Source organism: Pseudorca crassidens, chromosome 19 (assembly GCF_039906515.1).
Source record: "Pseudorca crassidens isolate mPseCra1 chromosome 19, mPseCra1.hap1, whole genome shotgun sequence".
Lineage (NCBI taxonomy): Eukaryota > Metazoa > Chordata > Mammalia > Artiodactyla > Delphinidae > Pseudorca > Pseudorca crassidens.
The window spans coordinates 46,915,794-46,928,209 of NC_090314.1; the positions used below are offsets into that span (position 1 = coordinate 46,915,794).

General features: G+C 42.7%; 1 protein-coding gene across 20 annotated transcripts in view; it reads right to left on the reverse strand.

The window, feature by feature from the left end:
* GJC1 (gap junction protein gamma 1) overlaps window positions 1-12,416 on the reverse strand; it is a 105,305-nt gene that overhangs the window by 64,186 nt on the left and 28,703 nt on the right. For 8 of the 20 annotated variants that reach the window (XM_067716831.1, XM_067716822.1, XM_067716826.1 and 5 more), the window contains 2 exons: window positions 11,957-12,032; window positions 4,812-10,783 (listed from right to left, as the gene is read on the reverse strand). The exons of 3 other annotated variants lie outside the window; for them this stretch is intronic. In XM_067716831.1, the coding sequence (XP_067572932.1) occupies window positions 9,573-10,763 (1,191 nt within the window). In that variant the 5' untranslated portion in view covers window positions 10,764-10,783; window positions 11,957-12,032 and the 3' untranslated portion in view covers window positions 4,812-9,572. Of the gene's footprint in view, window positions 1-4,811; window positions 10,804-11,956; window positions 12,033-12,416 lie in introns of those variants that run through there. 9 more of the 20 variants (XM_067716835.1, XM_067716832.1, XM_067716837.1 and 6 more) reach the window with 2 other exon arrangements.

Genomic DNA, 12,416 nt, shown 5'->3' on the forward strand with positions numbered 1-12,416 from the left:
TACTTCCCCAGTGCAAGTCTTCTCTCCCTCAAGCTAAAGATCCTTTCGGATTCCTTAAGTGCCCTTCACGGGCCAGGGACCCAGGTCTTGCCCTGTCCTGTTATTCTCCTCTGGACATGCCCCAACCTACCCATGTGCCTCCTAAAGCACGTTGCCCAGAAACAGAGAATACTCCAGTGTGTCACGACCAGTAGAGCCAGAGCAGTGGGCCCATTACCATCCTTGATGAGGAAGCCTCACTTCTACAGAAGCAGTAACTGTGCTCTGATCAGACCACATCAGAAATGTGTATTTACTGGCCTTCATCTTACCATGATTTGGCCTAACTCTGTAGATGTTAAATCTGAGAAAATTTTGGGGGCTAAATTTAATAACAGCTTTTAGTTTTTAGGAAAGAGCCAAAACTACATGTCAATCCTTGTTCAGAGGATGTATTATACGAAGACACTAGAAATTACGAAATTACGCTCGGAGAGACAGCTGAAGACCCCCCATCAAGCACCTGCATGGTCTTCGCTTTTGGTAAGCGCTTGCAAATTCACTTCTGGGAAGCTCTCTCTCCTGTTCTCTTGAGAACATGGTGTTGAGGGTTGCTAGGAGCATAAAGTATAAAACTGAAGGCATCCAGCAAAGCAGGTCTACAAATGCTGGTGTGAAAAGTGCTCCAAGATGTAGGAAGTGAAAAAATAAGACATGGAGGTGTCTATAGGATGACACCTCATACGTAGACTGATATACGCACAGGAAAAACCTGTGTAGAACTCACAAAAACAGACCAGCATTTACATTTGGGGAGAAAAACTATTGGGAAAGGGATATTTACTCTTCACCCACTTAACACATTTTGGTACATTGAATTTTTGTTTGTTTTTGTTTTTGTTTTCTTTTGCGGTACGCGGTCCTCACTGTTGTGGCCTCTCCTGCTGCGGAGCACAGGCTCCGGACGCGCAGGCCCAGCGGCCATGGCTCATGGGCCCAGCCATTCCGCGGCACGTGGGATCCTCCCGGACCGGGGCACGAACCCGTGTCCCTTGCATTGGCAGGCGGACTCTCAACCACTGAGCCATCAGGGAAGCCCCGGTACTTTGAATTTTTAAGACATGTGCATGTATATTACTTTTTAAAAAATATATAAATGTATGTATTTATTTATTTTTGGCTGCGTCGGGTCTTTGTTGCTATGCGCGGGCTTTTCTCCAGTTGCAGCGAGCGGGGGTTACTCTTCGTTGTGGTGCGTGGGCTTCTCATTGCGGTGGCTTCTCTTGCTGTGGACCACGGGCTCTAGGCACGTGGGCTTCAGTAGTTGTGGCACACGGGCTCAGTAGCTGTGGCTCGCGGGCTGTAGAGCGCAGGCTCAGTTGTTGTGGCACACGGGCTTAGTTACCCTGCGGCATGTGGGCTCTTAGTTCCCTGATCAAATGCATGTCCCCTGCACTGGAAGGTGGATTCTTAACCACTGGACCCAGGGAAGTCCCTACTCTTCTAGCTATTTCCCGGGATCATAGCCAACAACTCAAAGGGCTGGCTTGAGCAGCTGCTCACTGCCTAGGGTCAATTAAGATAAAGGAAAAGCAGTTCCTACCCCACACTATGTGTCTTCTGGGTCAACAAGCCCCCCAAAGCAGACCACTGGAACTAAACACCATAATCACAAGCTGGTCTATAATCACAACTGGTTCAAAAGCTGTAGCTCAGGCTTCCCTGGTGGCGCAGTGGTTAAGAATCCGCCTGCCAATGCAGGGGACGCGGGTTTGAGCCCTGGTCCGGGAAGATCCCACATGCCGCGGAGCAACTAAGCCCGTGCGCCAAAACTACTGAGCCTGCGCTCTAGAGCCCGTGCTCCACGAGAAGCCGCCGCAATGAGAAGCCCGCGCACCACAACGTAACCCCCGCTCGCCGCAACTAGAGAAAGCCCATGTGCAGCAACAAAGACCCAACGCAGCCAAGAATAAATAAATTTATATTTTAAAACAAAGCTGTAGCTCCTTTGTCTGTGATCATTTCCACATTTGAATGTGAAGTAAGCAATCCACTGACAATTCGCGCTGTTTCCAGGGCTTTTGGCATTAAAAGTGTCTTACGGAGCCCAAATCCTGTGCAGACCCCTCTGCAGTCAGAAGTTGAGGCCTGTCATTGCTCTCTACAGCACCTGGGTACAGGATCGAACATCAGTCTCTGCCTGCTGGGCAGAAGCCACAGCTGCAACACGCTTTCAGGAAAATGGGCCAGGCTGAAGGAGCTCCCTGTCAGTGTTTTTCAATGTTTCCAGAGCAAAGATAAAATTTCACTTTCACGGGACTGACTGTACAAACTAAAAATAAAATTGAAAAAAGCTATCTAGTTCTGTATCATTTTTCCCCATGGTCAAGTCCCATTCAGGTCACTGGCTATGCACCGAAATCGGTTATGAACAGTTGCTTGGTTCTGCCTTGCCTGGAGTTTAAGGCTGTCAGCCAGCCCATACCCTGTGTGATGGCCCCGCAGAGCAGAGCAGACAAGGATACTTGTGGGAGGTTTGGCCGAGGGTAAAGAGGGAATCCGGTCAGCTTTTCCTTGAGGCACTAGCAGTGGGCTTCCATAGGTTTTCTTTCACAATCCCTGAATCTCATTTAAAGTAGGCATAGCATGTCAAGGGCAGGGCAAGGAAGTGCTGTGCCATTTCCTCAGGATTGAGAGGGCAGGAGAGAAAACCAACTGACAGCGGATGCGTGTTACCATGTCATCATCTTTTTCCTTTTGTTTTCCAACCCTGAGTCACTTCCTATTTCTAATTTCCTCAAAGATGTTATAAAATGTAGGGTGGAGAAACTCCGAAGTAAAGACACCAAACTCGTTCATATACAAGGTGGGATGGTTCTTGGTCTAGTCATAGTCATAAGCCAGAAGTCCTGAGTGCATATTGGAAGATGTTTTGAAAATTTATGCTTGGGGGGGAGGGATAAATTGGGAGATTGGAATTGACATACACACGCTACTATATATAAAATAGATAACTAATAAGAACCTAGTGTATAGCATAAGGAACTCTTCTCAATACTCTGTAATGATCTATATGGGAAAAGAATCTAAAAAAGAGTGGCTATATGTGAACGTATAACTGATTCGCTTTGCTGTACAGCAGAAACACATTTTAAATCAACTATACTCCAATAAAAAAACACTTATGTTTAAACATCTAGTTGGAGACAGCATTCTTCCCAGCGGCCCCCGCCCCTCCCCCAAATCACTTACGGACTAACCCACTGATTCCAGATGAGAGTCTGAATCATCTGCAGTCCTCCACTCCAGACAGCCATCAGTCTGAGCTGGCACGTGAGATGACATTCATGTGCTATGTCAGGTTTAAACCTCCTTGAACAGAGATCGCTCAAAACAATCCCCCTCTCACTTTTATTCTGGCCCACATTCCATGTTTTCATTTTTTTCTTAAGTGGTTCTCAAACCTCAATATACATAAGAATTACCTCGAGAGAATTTTTGGGTGATGTCACTGTTCTGCATCTTCCGGTGGTAGTTGCTCGATGCATGCATTTGTAACTATACACTAAAAAGGGTGAATTTTACATCATGTAAATTACACCTCAATAAAAGATTCAAGATCACCTGGAGAACTTATTAGTTCGTATTATAGGCCTCAGATGGGTCCAAGGAACCAACATCTTAATAGGAATGCCCTGTTACTTCTTCATAGGTGGTCCAAGGGTCACATTTGGAAAAAACGCCGTAAACACAGGACGGTCCAGCCAGCTGGATCCACCCCCTGCCACAGTGAGAGCCCCACTCATATCTGCTTCTGCACTTCGCTAGGAAAAGAACATAGGATGCTGGATTAAGCCACTGCGCAATCACTGTGCAGACCTGGATTCTGTTCTCAGCTCCGCCTCGACCCCCCTATCCTTTATGCCCCTGTGTAACATGCTTCCAACTCTAAATAACTAAAGGAGGCAAACGCTAAAAGTATTACATGTTAAGATTGGTATAAGTCCTTAAAACCTTAGAAATATTGTTTTAATCTCTATGTAGCAAAGAAAACAGACTTTAACTTTGATGCAACACCTTTTCCAGGTACTAATATCTGTTCTGATGGCAAATCTGCCAAAGAATCCACTTTCCAAACTAGCAGTGACTTAACAGCTCCAGCAGCTTTCAAACAGCTCACAAGTTTATTACCAAATATGGTTGGCTGACCAGTTTACAATCTGTGCCGCTGAGGGTGGGCTTGACGCATGACCTATTCTGTCACTCAGTCAGCTATTCTGTGTCTGGGGTAACAGAGGGCATTGTTGGAATAAATGCTACCCTCTCCTCAGCCCTCTCCCACATCCGCTATTCTCACAAAGTGGATTAGTCACACCAAGACTGGTCTACGTCTGTGAGGAGCATCTTTCTCAGAAGGCACTCCTCTTCTCCAGGCCTCGAGAACCAAAGGGAGCCAGAGAGCGGGTATGTTCCCGGTTTCTGTGCTTAGACCTTAGCCTCCACCCTTAAGGCCACCTACGCCTCCCAGACTGTGATGCCACAAACACGCCAAATCCTTTTAGCCACAGCCATTCCAGAGGAGTTCTAACCCAGCTATGAAAAAGGGCATCTTTTGAGCCCAAACCTCTACTTGGAAAATTTCCTGCTCACGTATTTCCACTGAGATCAACTTACAGGTGAAGGTATGGGAAGAGATTTTCATATCAGGTTTTCTGTGTAAACCATTAAGCTCTCGGGCACTATCTGACACAAAGAATGGGGTAAAAATCCTCAATATGACATCTCCTGGCAGTTGAGTTTTCACGTTTGGAAAAAGATGCACAGACCACGAATGAATCTTCTAAACTGTATTTGGAACTGACAAAAACATCTGGAACTGACAAAAAATCTTCCTAGAGACAAGGCCCTCAGCAGAGTCTGTCCCCACCATAAAATTTTACATCAACTGTACAGAACAAAATTAGCAACGAGTGATCTTTGGCACTAGAATGGGTAACTCCTTAGCTGTTCATACAATATCCAAACTGCACATCACATGACATTAAATTGCTGGTTAACAGTTGAATTTTACATTTAAATTATCTTAAAAAGTTGGAAGTCCTAGCTAAGATTTTTGGTATCAATATGCTAATCATATCTAACACTTAGTGCCTGAGGTAGAGACTTCTGTAAGAGATTTATCGAAGAGAACACAATAGAGAGTACAGAAAAGAAAACCACTTCCAATCTTGGAATCATGCAGCCAAATGTCTTTGCTGGTTCAGCAAGCCAACCCTGAAGTGCAGAACTCTTACTTCTTTTATTTCTGTAGAGATTTTGCACGGGAGCAGGGCTTTCTTTTGTTTGGAATCCTGAATTTTGGAATCCATGGATTGCTTCTTTCAAAAGTATGATTATTAACATGGAATGTGCATGAACCAAACTCACTTACCATCATTATTAAAAACAACAAAAACAACACAACTGCACATTAGGGACAACAAATAAAATCTTTTAAAGTCTCCAGGACATGTGGCCAGAATGCGTGCAAGTCAACCTAGTGGCTCTAATCTTTGATGGTGACTGTGGATGACTACAGATTCACGATATATAGGCGAGCTGAAATTTTATTTCCAAACTCTGCACTGTATAGGTGCAGGGGCTTTACTTTCAGGTGGTAAGACTCTTCGTGAAATTACATGATTTTATAAAGATAAAATTAATCTAACAACTGGAACCTTCCAATCAAAATGACCAGCAGCTGCATATCTCTGACTTCAGGTACTTTTCTTCACAGTTGGGAAAGACCTTTCCTGTATAAAAAGGCATTTGTGAAGTAGGTTCAAGTATAACATACTTGCCTTTTATAAAAAAACTGGCTGGCCAAAAATTTATCCTAAACTATAGGTATTATTTTTAGCAGTGTACTGTCTCTTAAATGAGACAGAAAACGTAAAGCCTAGACGTTTATAAGCATAACGGGTAAAGCATAGGTATGACTAATAGGAATAACATTTAAGTCCATTCTTGGTATAAACTGCTTAGAGCAAGTTAAGTGTTTTAAACAATCACTGATTCCTGTGATAAAGAGCACTGAAGGACTTCTTACTACATCACGTAGTTCTTTCACCTATTTTTTTTTTGAAGCTCCAAGGTCAGACAAATGACAATAATAGTTGGTTTTTTAATACTTTTTACCAGACGCTTTTTCTAACTACTTCATAACACTTCTGAGAGGTAAGTGGCTCCTGGAACTTGGAAAAGTAAAGTGAACTGCCTAGTCTCATACCATGAAGAAATGACAGTTAAGGTACCTAATGATGACGTTTTTCTTTTTAAAGATATAGGTGTCCTTCTAAAAGACAGATATGTGGGAGCCCTAACCTGTGAGAACCATTTTAGTTGGCAAAGTTCCTTTTTATCGAAAGTCTATAGACGTCAGTCAAGGAAAATCCCCAGACAAACTGACTTCAATGAAGTAACACGCGTGTGGTTTTAAATGAACAAATATAGAAACAGGCGAAACTAAGGCATAAAGCAAAGAGGAAGCCACAAAATGAACAGTAACATTTCTTTAGGGGAAAATGTTATATAATTCTTCCCTCAAATTTGAACTAAGAAAAAAAGCCCATTTGTTTTACTGATCTCTTCTGAATAATTGTAACAAAGATGAACAAAGGACACACAACATCTGAATAAATCCAACTGTATTTTAAGGAATATAACATGTTGACCATATCCTGATTGTAGTCTGTGAAGGACTAAGCACTCAACTTCTATTTAGAGAAGCAAATGTCATACGACAGAGCATGTCTTTTTTTGCGGTACGCGGGCCTCTCACTGTTGTGGCCTCTCCCGTTGCGGAGCACAGGCTCCGGACGCGCATGCTCAGCGGCCATGGCTCACGGGCCCAGCCGCTCCGTGGCATGTGGGATCTCCCCGGACTGGGTCATGAACCCGTGTCCCCTGCATCGGCAGGTGGACTCTCAACCGCTGCGCCACCAGGGAAGCCCTACAGAGCATGTCTTATACAGCAATTCAAAGGAATGATTTTGATAGGGAAAAAAAACCCTGCTGACAGGTGTTTTATACAAATACCTGCAAGTTCCAGAACAGTAACTGGAACGATATTTTATAGACTCAATGTAGACCCAATTAATGGGTTAACAAGCTAGACACTGATAGGGCCGTTTTCTTAATGTAAGTCCACGACATGTTGTTAGGGGAGAATGGCCTTGGCAAACTCATATGTTCAAAGGCTGAAAGAAATGGACTAAGAAAGCAGTGAGAGTTGGGAAATCTATGTCATAATTAGAACTTTAGTGAGAGAATAAAAATAGACCTTAACACATGTGAAGTGACCCAGAATATCTTTCTATGTACTTGAGGAAGTTGAAGAATTATCCAGACACAAAAGATAACATTCTCATCAGAACAAGCCCAGATGAAACACCAGAGGCCCTGTTTGTAGAAACTAAGTGGATGCTTCTGGCGCCGAATGTCTGCCTGGCATTTCTGCTTGACTCCTTCCCTCTCTCTCACTCAGATCCCCAACGCTTCCACTGGCAAAGCCACTCTGTTCTCCTTCAGGCTCTGAATATGGATGTGAATGTATGTGTATTTTTTCTGTCCTTCAATTAAGAAATATACATGAAGTTCTACTGACATAAGAATTATTGCTAGTTCTTTATCTTAGCTGGCCTGAAGTATTTAAAATCCTCCCTGTTTTAGAATAATTATTTGAAATTCCTTATTAAACACTTGGTTTCAAGGAAACTGTGCAGGTCTATTAATTATCAAGGATCCATACATGTAGAAATCATTTTCTGAAATTTCCCCTTCAGTCTCAAGGGAGTTTACCTTTTGCTTAAGTGTTTAGAGATCCCGAAGAACTTCTCTAGGCTAAAATTTACAGACTAAAAAAAGCAAAATAAAGGTAAATGCATGGTTAGAAGATAAGCTTAAATTTGCAACTGAGTGTCTTTTGCGGGGGGTGGAGGTGGGGGAGAAATGCAATGGACAGCAACAAAGAAAAAAAGAACTGCATACAGGACGCTGTTCTAAGAATAGAGAACTGACATTTAAAAATTAAGTCAAAAAAATAGCACTCTTGGAATTTCAAAGTTGGAGGTGGCTTGCAATAACTTTCTGTTGGAAGAGAGTGAGATACCCAAAATGAAAGCTCCCTGGTGAAGCAAACACCGCTCCCTTTAAATCTTTACCAAAAGCTCTTACTCAGAAGCTCATAAACTGTAAGACAAATGATGTGAACATGACAGGAGAGCAAAGTTCTCCAACGTTAGAGAAGGTTGAAAATGGCAGTAAAATACTACTGCAAATTACGAGTGTTATGTGAACATTAATGCTTGTCATTAACTAATAGATATGCCTATAGCAAATAAATACTGAAATTCTCTTTCGGTCTATTCACAGATAGAATCCCAGGTCTGACTGGTCTTCCAGGCAGAAACCTACATTGGCAGAGATATGTGAATTATAAAAGTTCCATGGTGAATTATAAAAAATAAGGAATTTGAATTTAGGCCTTCTGCCATATGCAGTTTAAGGTAGCTTTAATTTTTAGCCTAGAAGGGAATTTTCGTATTTTTACTGTTACCATATAAAAAAAATACCCAGCACTGGCTTCTTAAGAAACCAGAGAGGCAGGTGTTTGGATACAGGTTTAAGGCAAATCAAACAGGTCCACAACTAAACATCTTATCAGGGCTTATTTCCCAGGAGTGCCTTTGTTTTGTGACAGAGGAATCTTAGAACAGTTCTAGCCAGGGTCTCCACACTGCTACTGGATGAGGACAGCTTTGTGCACCAGCCTTTTGAAAGAATTGACATTATATACACACCATCAAAGCATACACTGGCAAGGCTTGATATTTAAAGGACTTCTGCAGTGAATCACTTTATCTTCTTTGAAAACACAAATAGGTTTTCAAAGACTAGATACAAATCTGGACACATGAATGAGATTCAAAGATTTCTCAAGTCAAAGAAAGATCTCAACCTCCCTCTACTATGGACTTTCTTTCCAAGACTGAGAACTGATTCATCCTCCTCCGGCTCCTTACATATCTGAAATCTTCCCTGCAACACGAGAGGCACTTTTATTAGGTATGTAGCATCTATTAAAACTTTAAATCCAGGGTAGAATTTGCTGAACAAAGTAATAACACTAGCCTAATAGGCATTACCTTAAGAATTATTTCCCCTTTAATATAAAAGTATAACTACAGTGGTCCAATATACAAATACAAAGAAAAGTTCTCATACTAAAAAAAAAAAAAGTACCATAATACTGTACATACAAAAACTGTTCAACAAGAATGATTTAAATATATCTGTTCTTTTCCAGATCTGGAAGACGCAAATGTAAAGTTCTGCAACTGTATTATTGCTGGAACATGTGTCCAGGAACACTGTGTTTCCCGTTCTTTCCCCCTGTCCCAGCCCCCACTTCAGAGTCCCCTGAGCTTGGATCATGAGCCAACAGCATCCCTGAAAATAACCAGAGCTGAATGTTTACTCAGTGGAAGTCGTTATTCCGTGAGCCGCTGCTTACCGTGAACTATGAAAAGCACAAGTTTTAAGCCCAGCCAAGGTTAAATCCAGACGGAGGTCTTCCCATCCCCCGATTTGCTACTAGCACTGCTTTTGTTGGACCCAGCCTTGGACCCCACTTTGGCTTTTTTGTCCCGGGGACCATGGGGGTTGTTTTGGTGACTGTAGGCCTGGATTGCCAGATCCAGGCGTTCCTGAGCCATTTTGATTTCCCTCTGCAGAGTCTCCAGGTCAGCTGGGAGGTTGTCCTCATGGCTGCCGTACTGTTGTTCCTGGGCGATGTTGGCCTTGTTTTGCTTGTAGGCAATCTTAGCGTTGGACAGTTCGGTGTACTGGATTTGATCTGGTTTGACGGCAATGTTATAGCCAGGGGGAGCAGATGGTGTGTTCCAAGTGAAAGGATAATTATAAGCACCCGGATCTTCCAGTTCCCTCCTTTTACTGTTTAGTGAGTCTCGAATTGTCCCAAATCCTAAATGAAGCATCTCCCAAATGTTAAGCAACAGGCAAAGGCCTGTGACACCATACATTATCAGAAGAAAGATGGTCTTTTCAGTGGGTCTGGAAATAAAGCAGTCTATCTTATGAGGGCAAGGAAGTCTGCTGCACACATAAAATGGGTGGACTTGGAAGCCATACAGGAAGTACTGCCCTATCAGAAAGCCCACCTCAAACACGGTCCTTGCCAGCAGCTGCAGCACGTAGATTTTCATGAGCCCGTCCTCCTGAATCCGGTGTCGGCCGTCATGCTTAGGTTTAGATTGGTTCTGATCTTTATTTTCTTTTTCACTTTCTAATTCCATTTCTGGATACATCATGGGATCCTCCTCATGGTCCTCTTCTGTTTCTTCCAGGGCCCGGTGCTGTTTCCAACGCATTGCATAGGGTTTGCTCCGAGCGGCCTTCTTGTCTGCTTCACCGTGCTCCATTTTGGCAATCTTATGAATGGCGTAGCCCAGGTACATCACTGAGGGGGTGGCCACCAGGATGATCTGGAACACCCAGAAGCGCACGTGGGAGAGGGGTGCAAAGGCATCATAGCAGACGTTCTCGCAGCCTGGCTGCTCTGTGTTGCACACAAATTTGCTTTGCTCGTCGTAATAGATGGACTCTCCTCCTACAGCTGTAAGGACAATCCGGAAGACGATCAATACAGTGAGCCAGATCTTCCCCACGAACGTGGAGTGGTTGTGGATCTCCTCTAGCAGGCGAGTGAGGAAGCTCCAACTCATGGTGACTGAACTGGTTCACCCTGATAAAAATGAAAAAATACTAAAGGAAAATCAGCAAATATTAAAATCTTAATTTTTTCATTGATGATATCTCTAGTAACTACTTCTCTACATACTTGAAATTTATCTTCAAGGCTCATACTAGAATGACTGTTAGAATAAATAGCATCTCACTCTCTATACTACCATCAGGTAGGACCATTCACCCCAGTCTAAGAGCACTGGTTTGGGCCTACAGGGTCCTAGGAAGTCTGATTAGTTTTCGTGTCTTCCTTAGCTTAAAAGGTAAAATTATAGCTATCATTTGAGATATATATCTCAAAATATACTGGATTTTTTTTTTTTTTTTTTTGCGGTACGCGGGCCTCTCACTGTTGTGGCCTCTTCCGTTGCGGAGCACAGGCTCTGGATGCGCAGGCTCAGCGGCCATGGCTCACGGGCCCAGCCGCTCCGCGGCACGTGGGATCTTCCCGGACCGGGGCACAAACCCGTGTTCCCTGCATCGGCAGGCGGACTCTCAACCACTGCGCCACCCGGGAAGCCCTATACTGGATTTTTTACATACAGTATTATTTCATAAGACCTTCGAACTTTGTGGAATATAGATAAGAAAATAGCACAGAAGTATGGCTATTTGGTCACAGTAAGACTGCCACTGAGAACATAATGGGGACACCTGGGCTGGATGGACTCCATTGTGAAGAGGTACCTTATCAGGAAAGTTAAATTTTGGACCTGGTGACAAAGTATTAAAAAAGAATTAAGGAGATAGTACAGCTGCAAATAACTGGCAAAGATCAAGAACTAAAATAAAAGAAAGAAACAAGGAAGACACTTCTGAGCTAGGCTGCATCACAGAGATTCTAGCATTCTGTATTATATTTCTGTATTTTGTTTACGGTAGAAGTTAAAAAATGCCTGTAGATTGAATTGTGAGGACATTAAAAATCCAATCAATAGACAAATCCACTTAAAGCAGCATTTTGAAGGACAGTTTTATTCTGAGATTCTTAGATCTATGTCCAGAATCCAGGTAAAAACCATCAAATGAGATAATGTACGTAAAATCCCTAATACACCCCCTGCCACATAGCACACCTAGCTTTTCTCTTCTATCTTCCCTCTCTTGGTTTACTTCTGCAGATAACAGTTGATTATCAGCATCACCAAAGAAATCTAAATATACTTTTTACCTGTTATCCAGAATTTCTGTTATCCAAAATTTTCTAAGAGAAATGATGTTTTGCTTACAAGTTTTCCAGATTCCCTCTGGAAGGGAAAAAGAAAAAAGAAGGTCATAAGTTTCCTCCCACAGAAAACAATAAATCACTAGAACGCCATTTTCAGGGAGAAACAGTTTTCTATGTACCATAGGAATCAATCAGCATGAGATGGAAACAGGCTTGAGTTTGAATATCACTGTTCTCTCCTCCTATACGTGGTAGGAGAAACTACCTAACAGTGACTCAAAGAGTCTTAGGTCACTGTAGTCTAAGAAAATATGACAGGAAGATGAGTCATTGGTGAAAATCTGAAGCAGATGAACTCTGGCACCTATAGGAAAAAGCCAAAGTAGAAAATTTCACCAAATTTAAACTGGGTCACTAAAGGCCTTGCAAAAATCTTCACCCTGTGCGCTCTATTCCTGTTCTA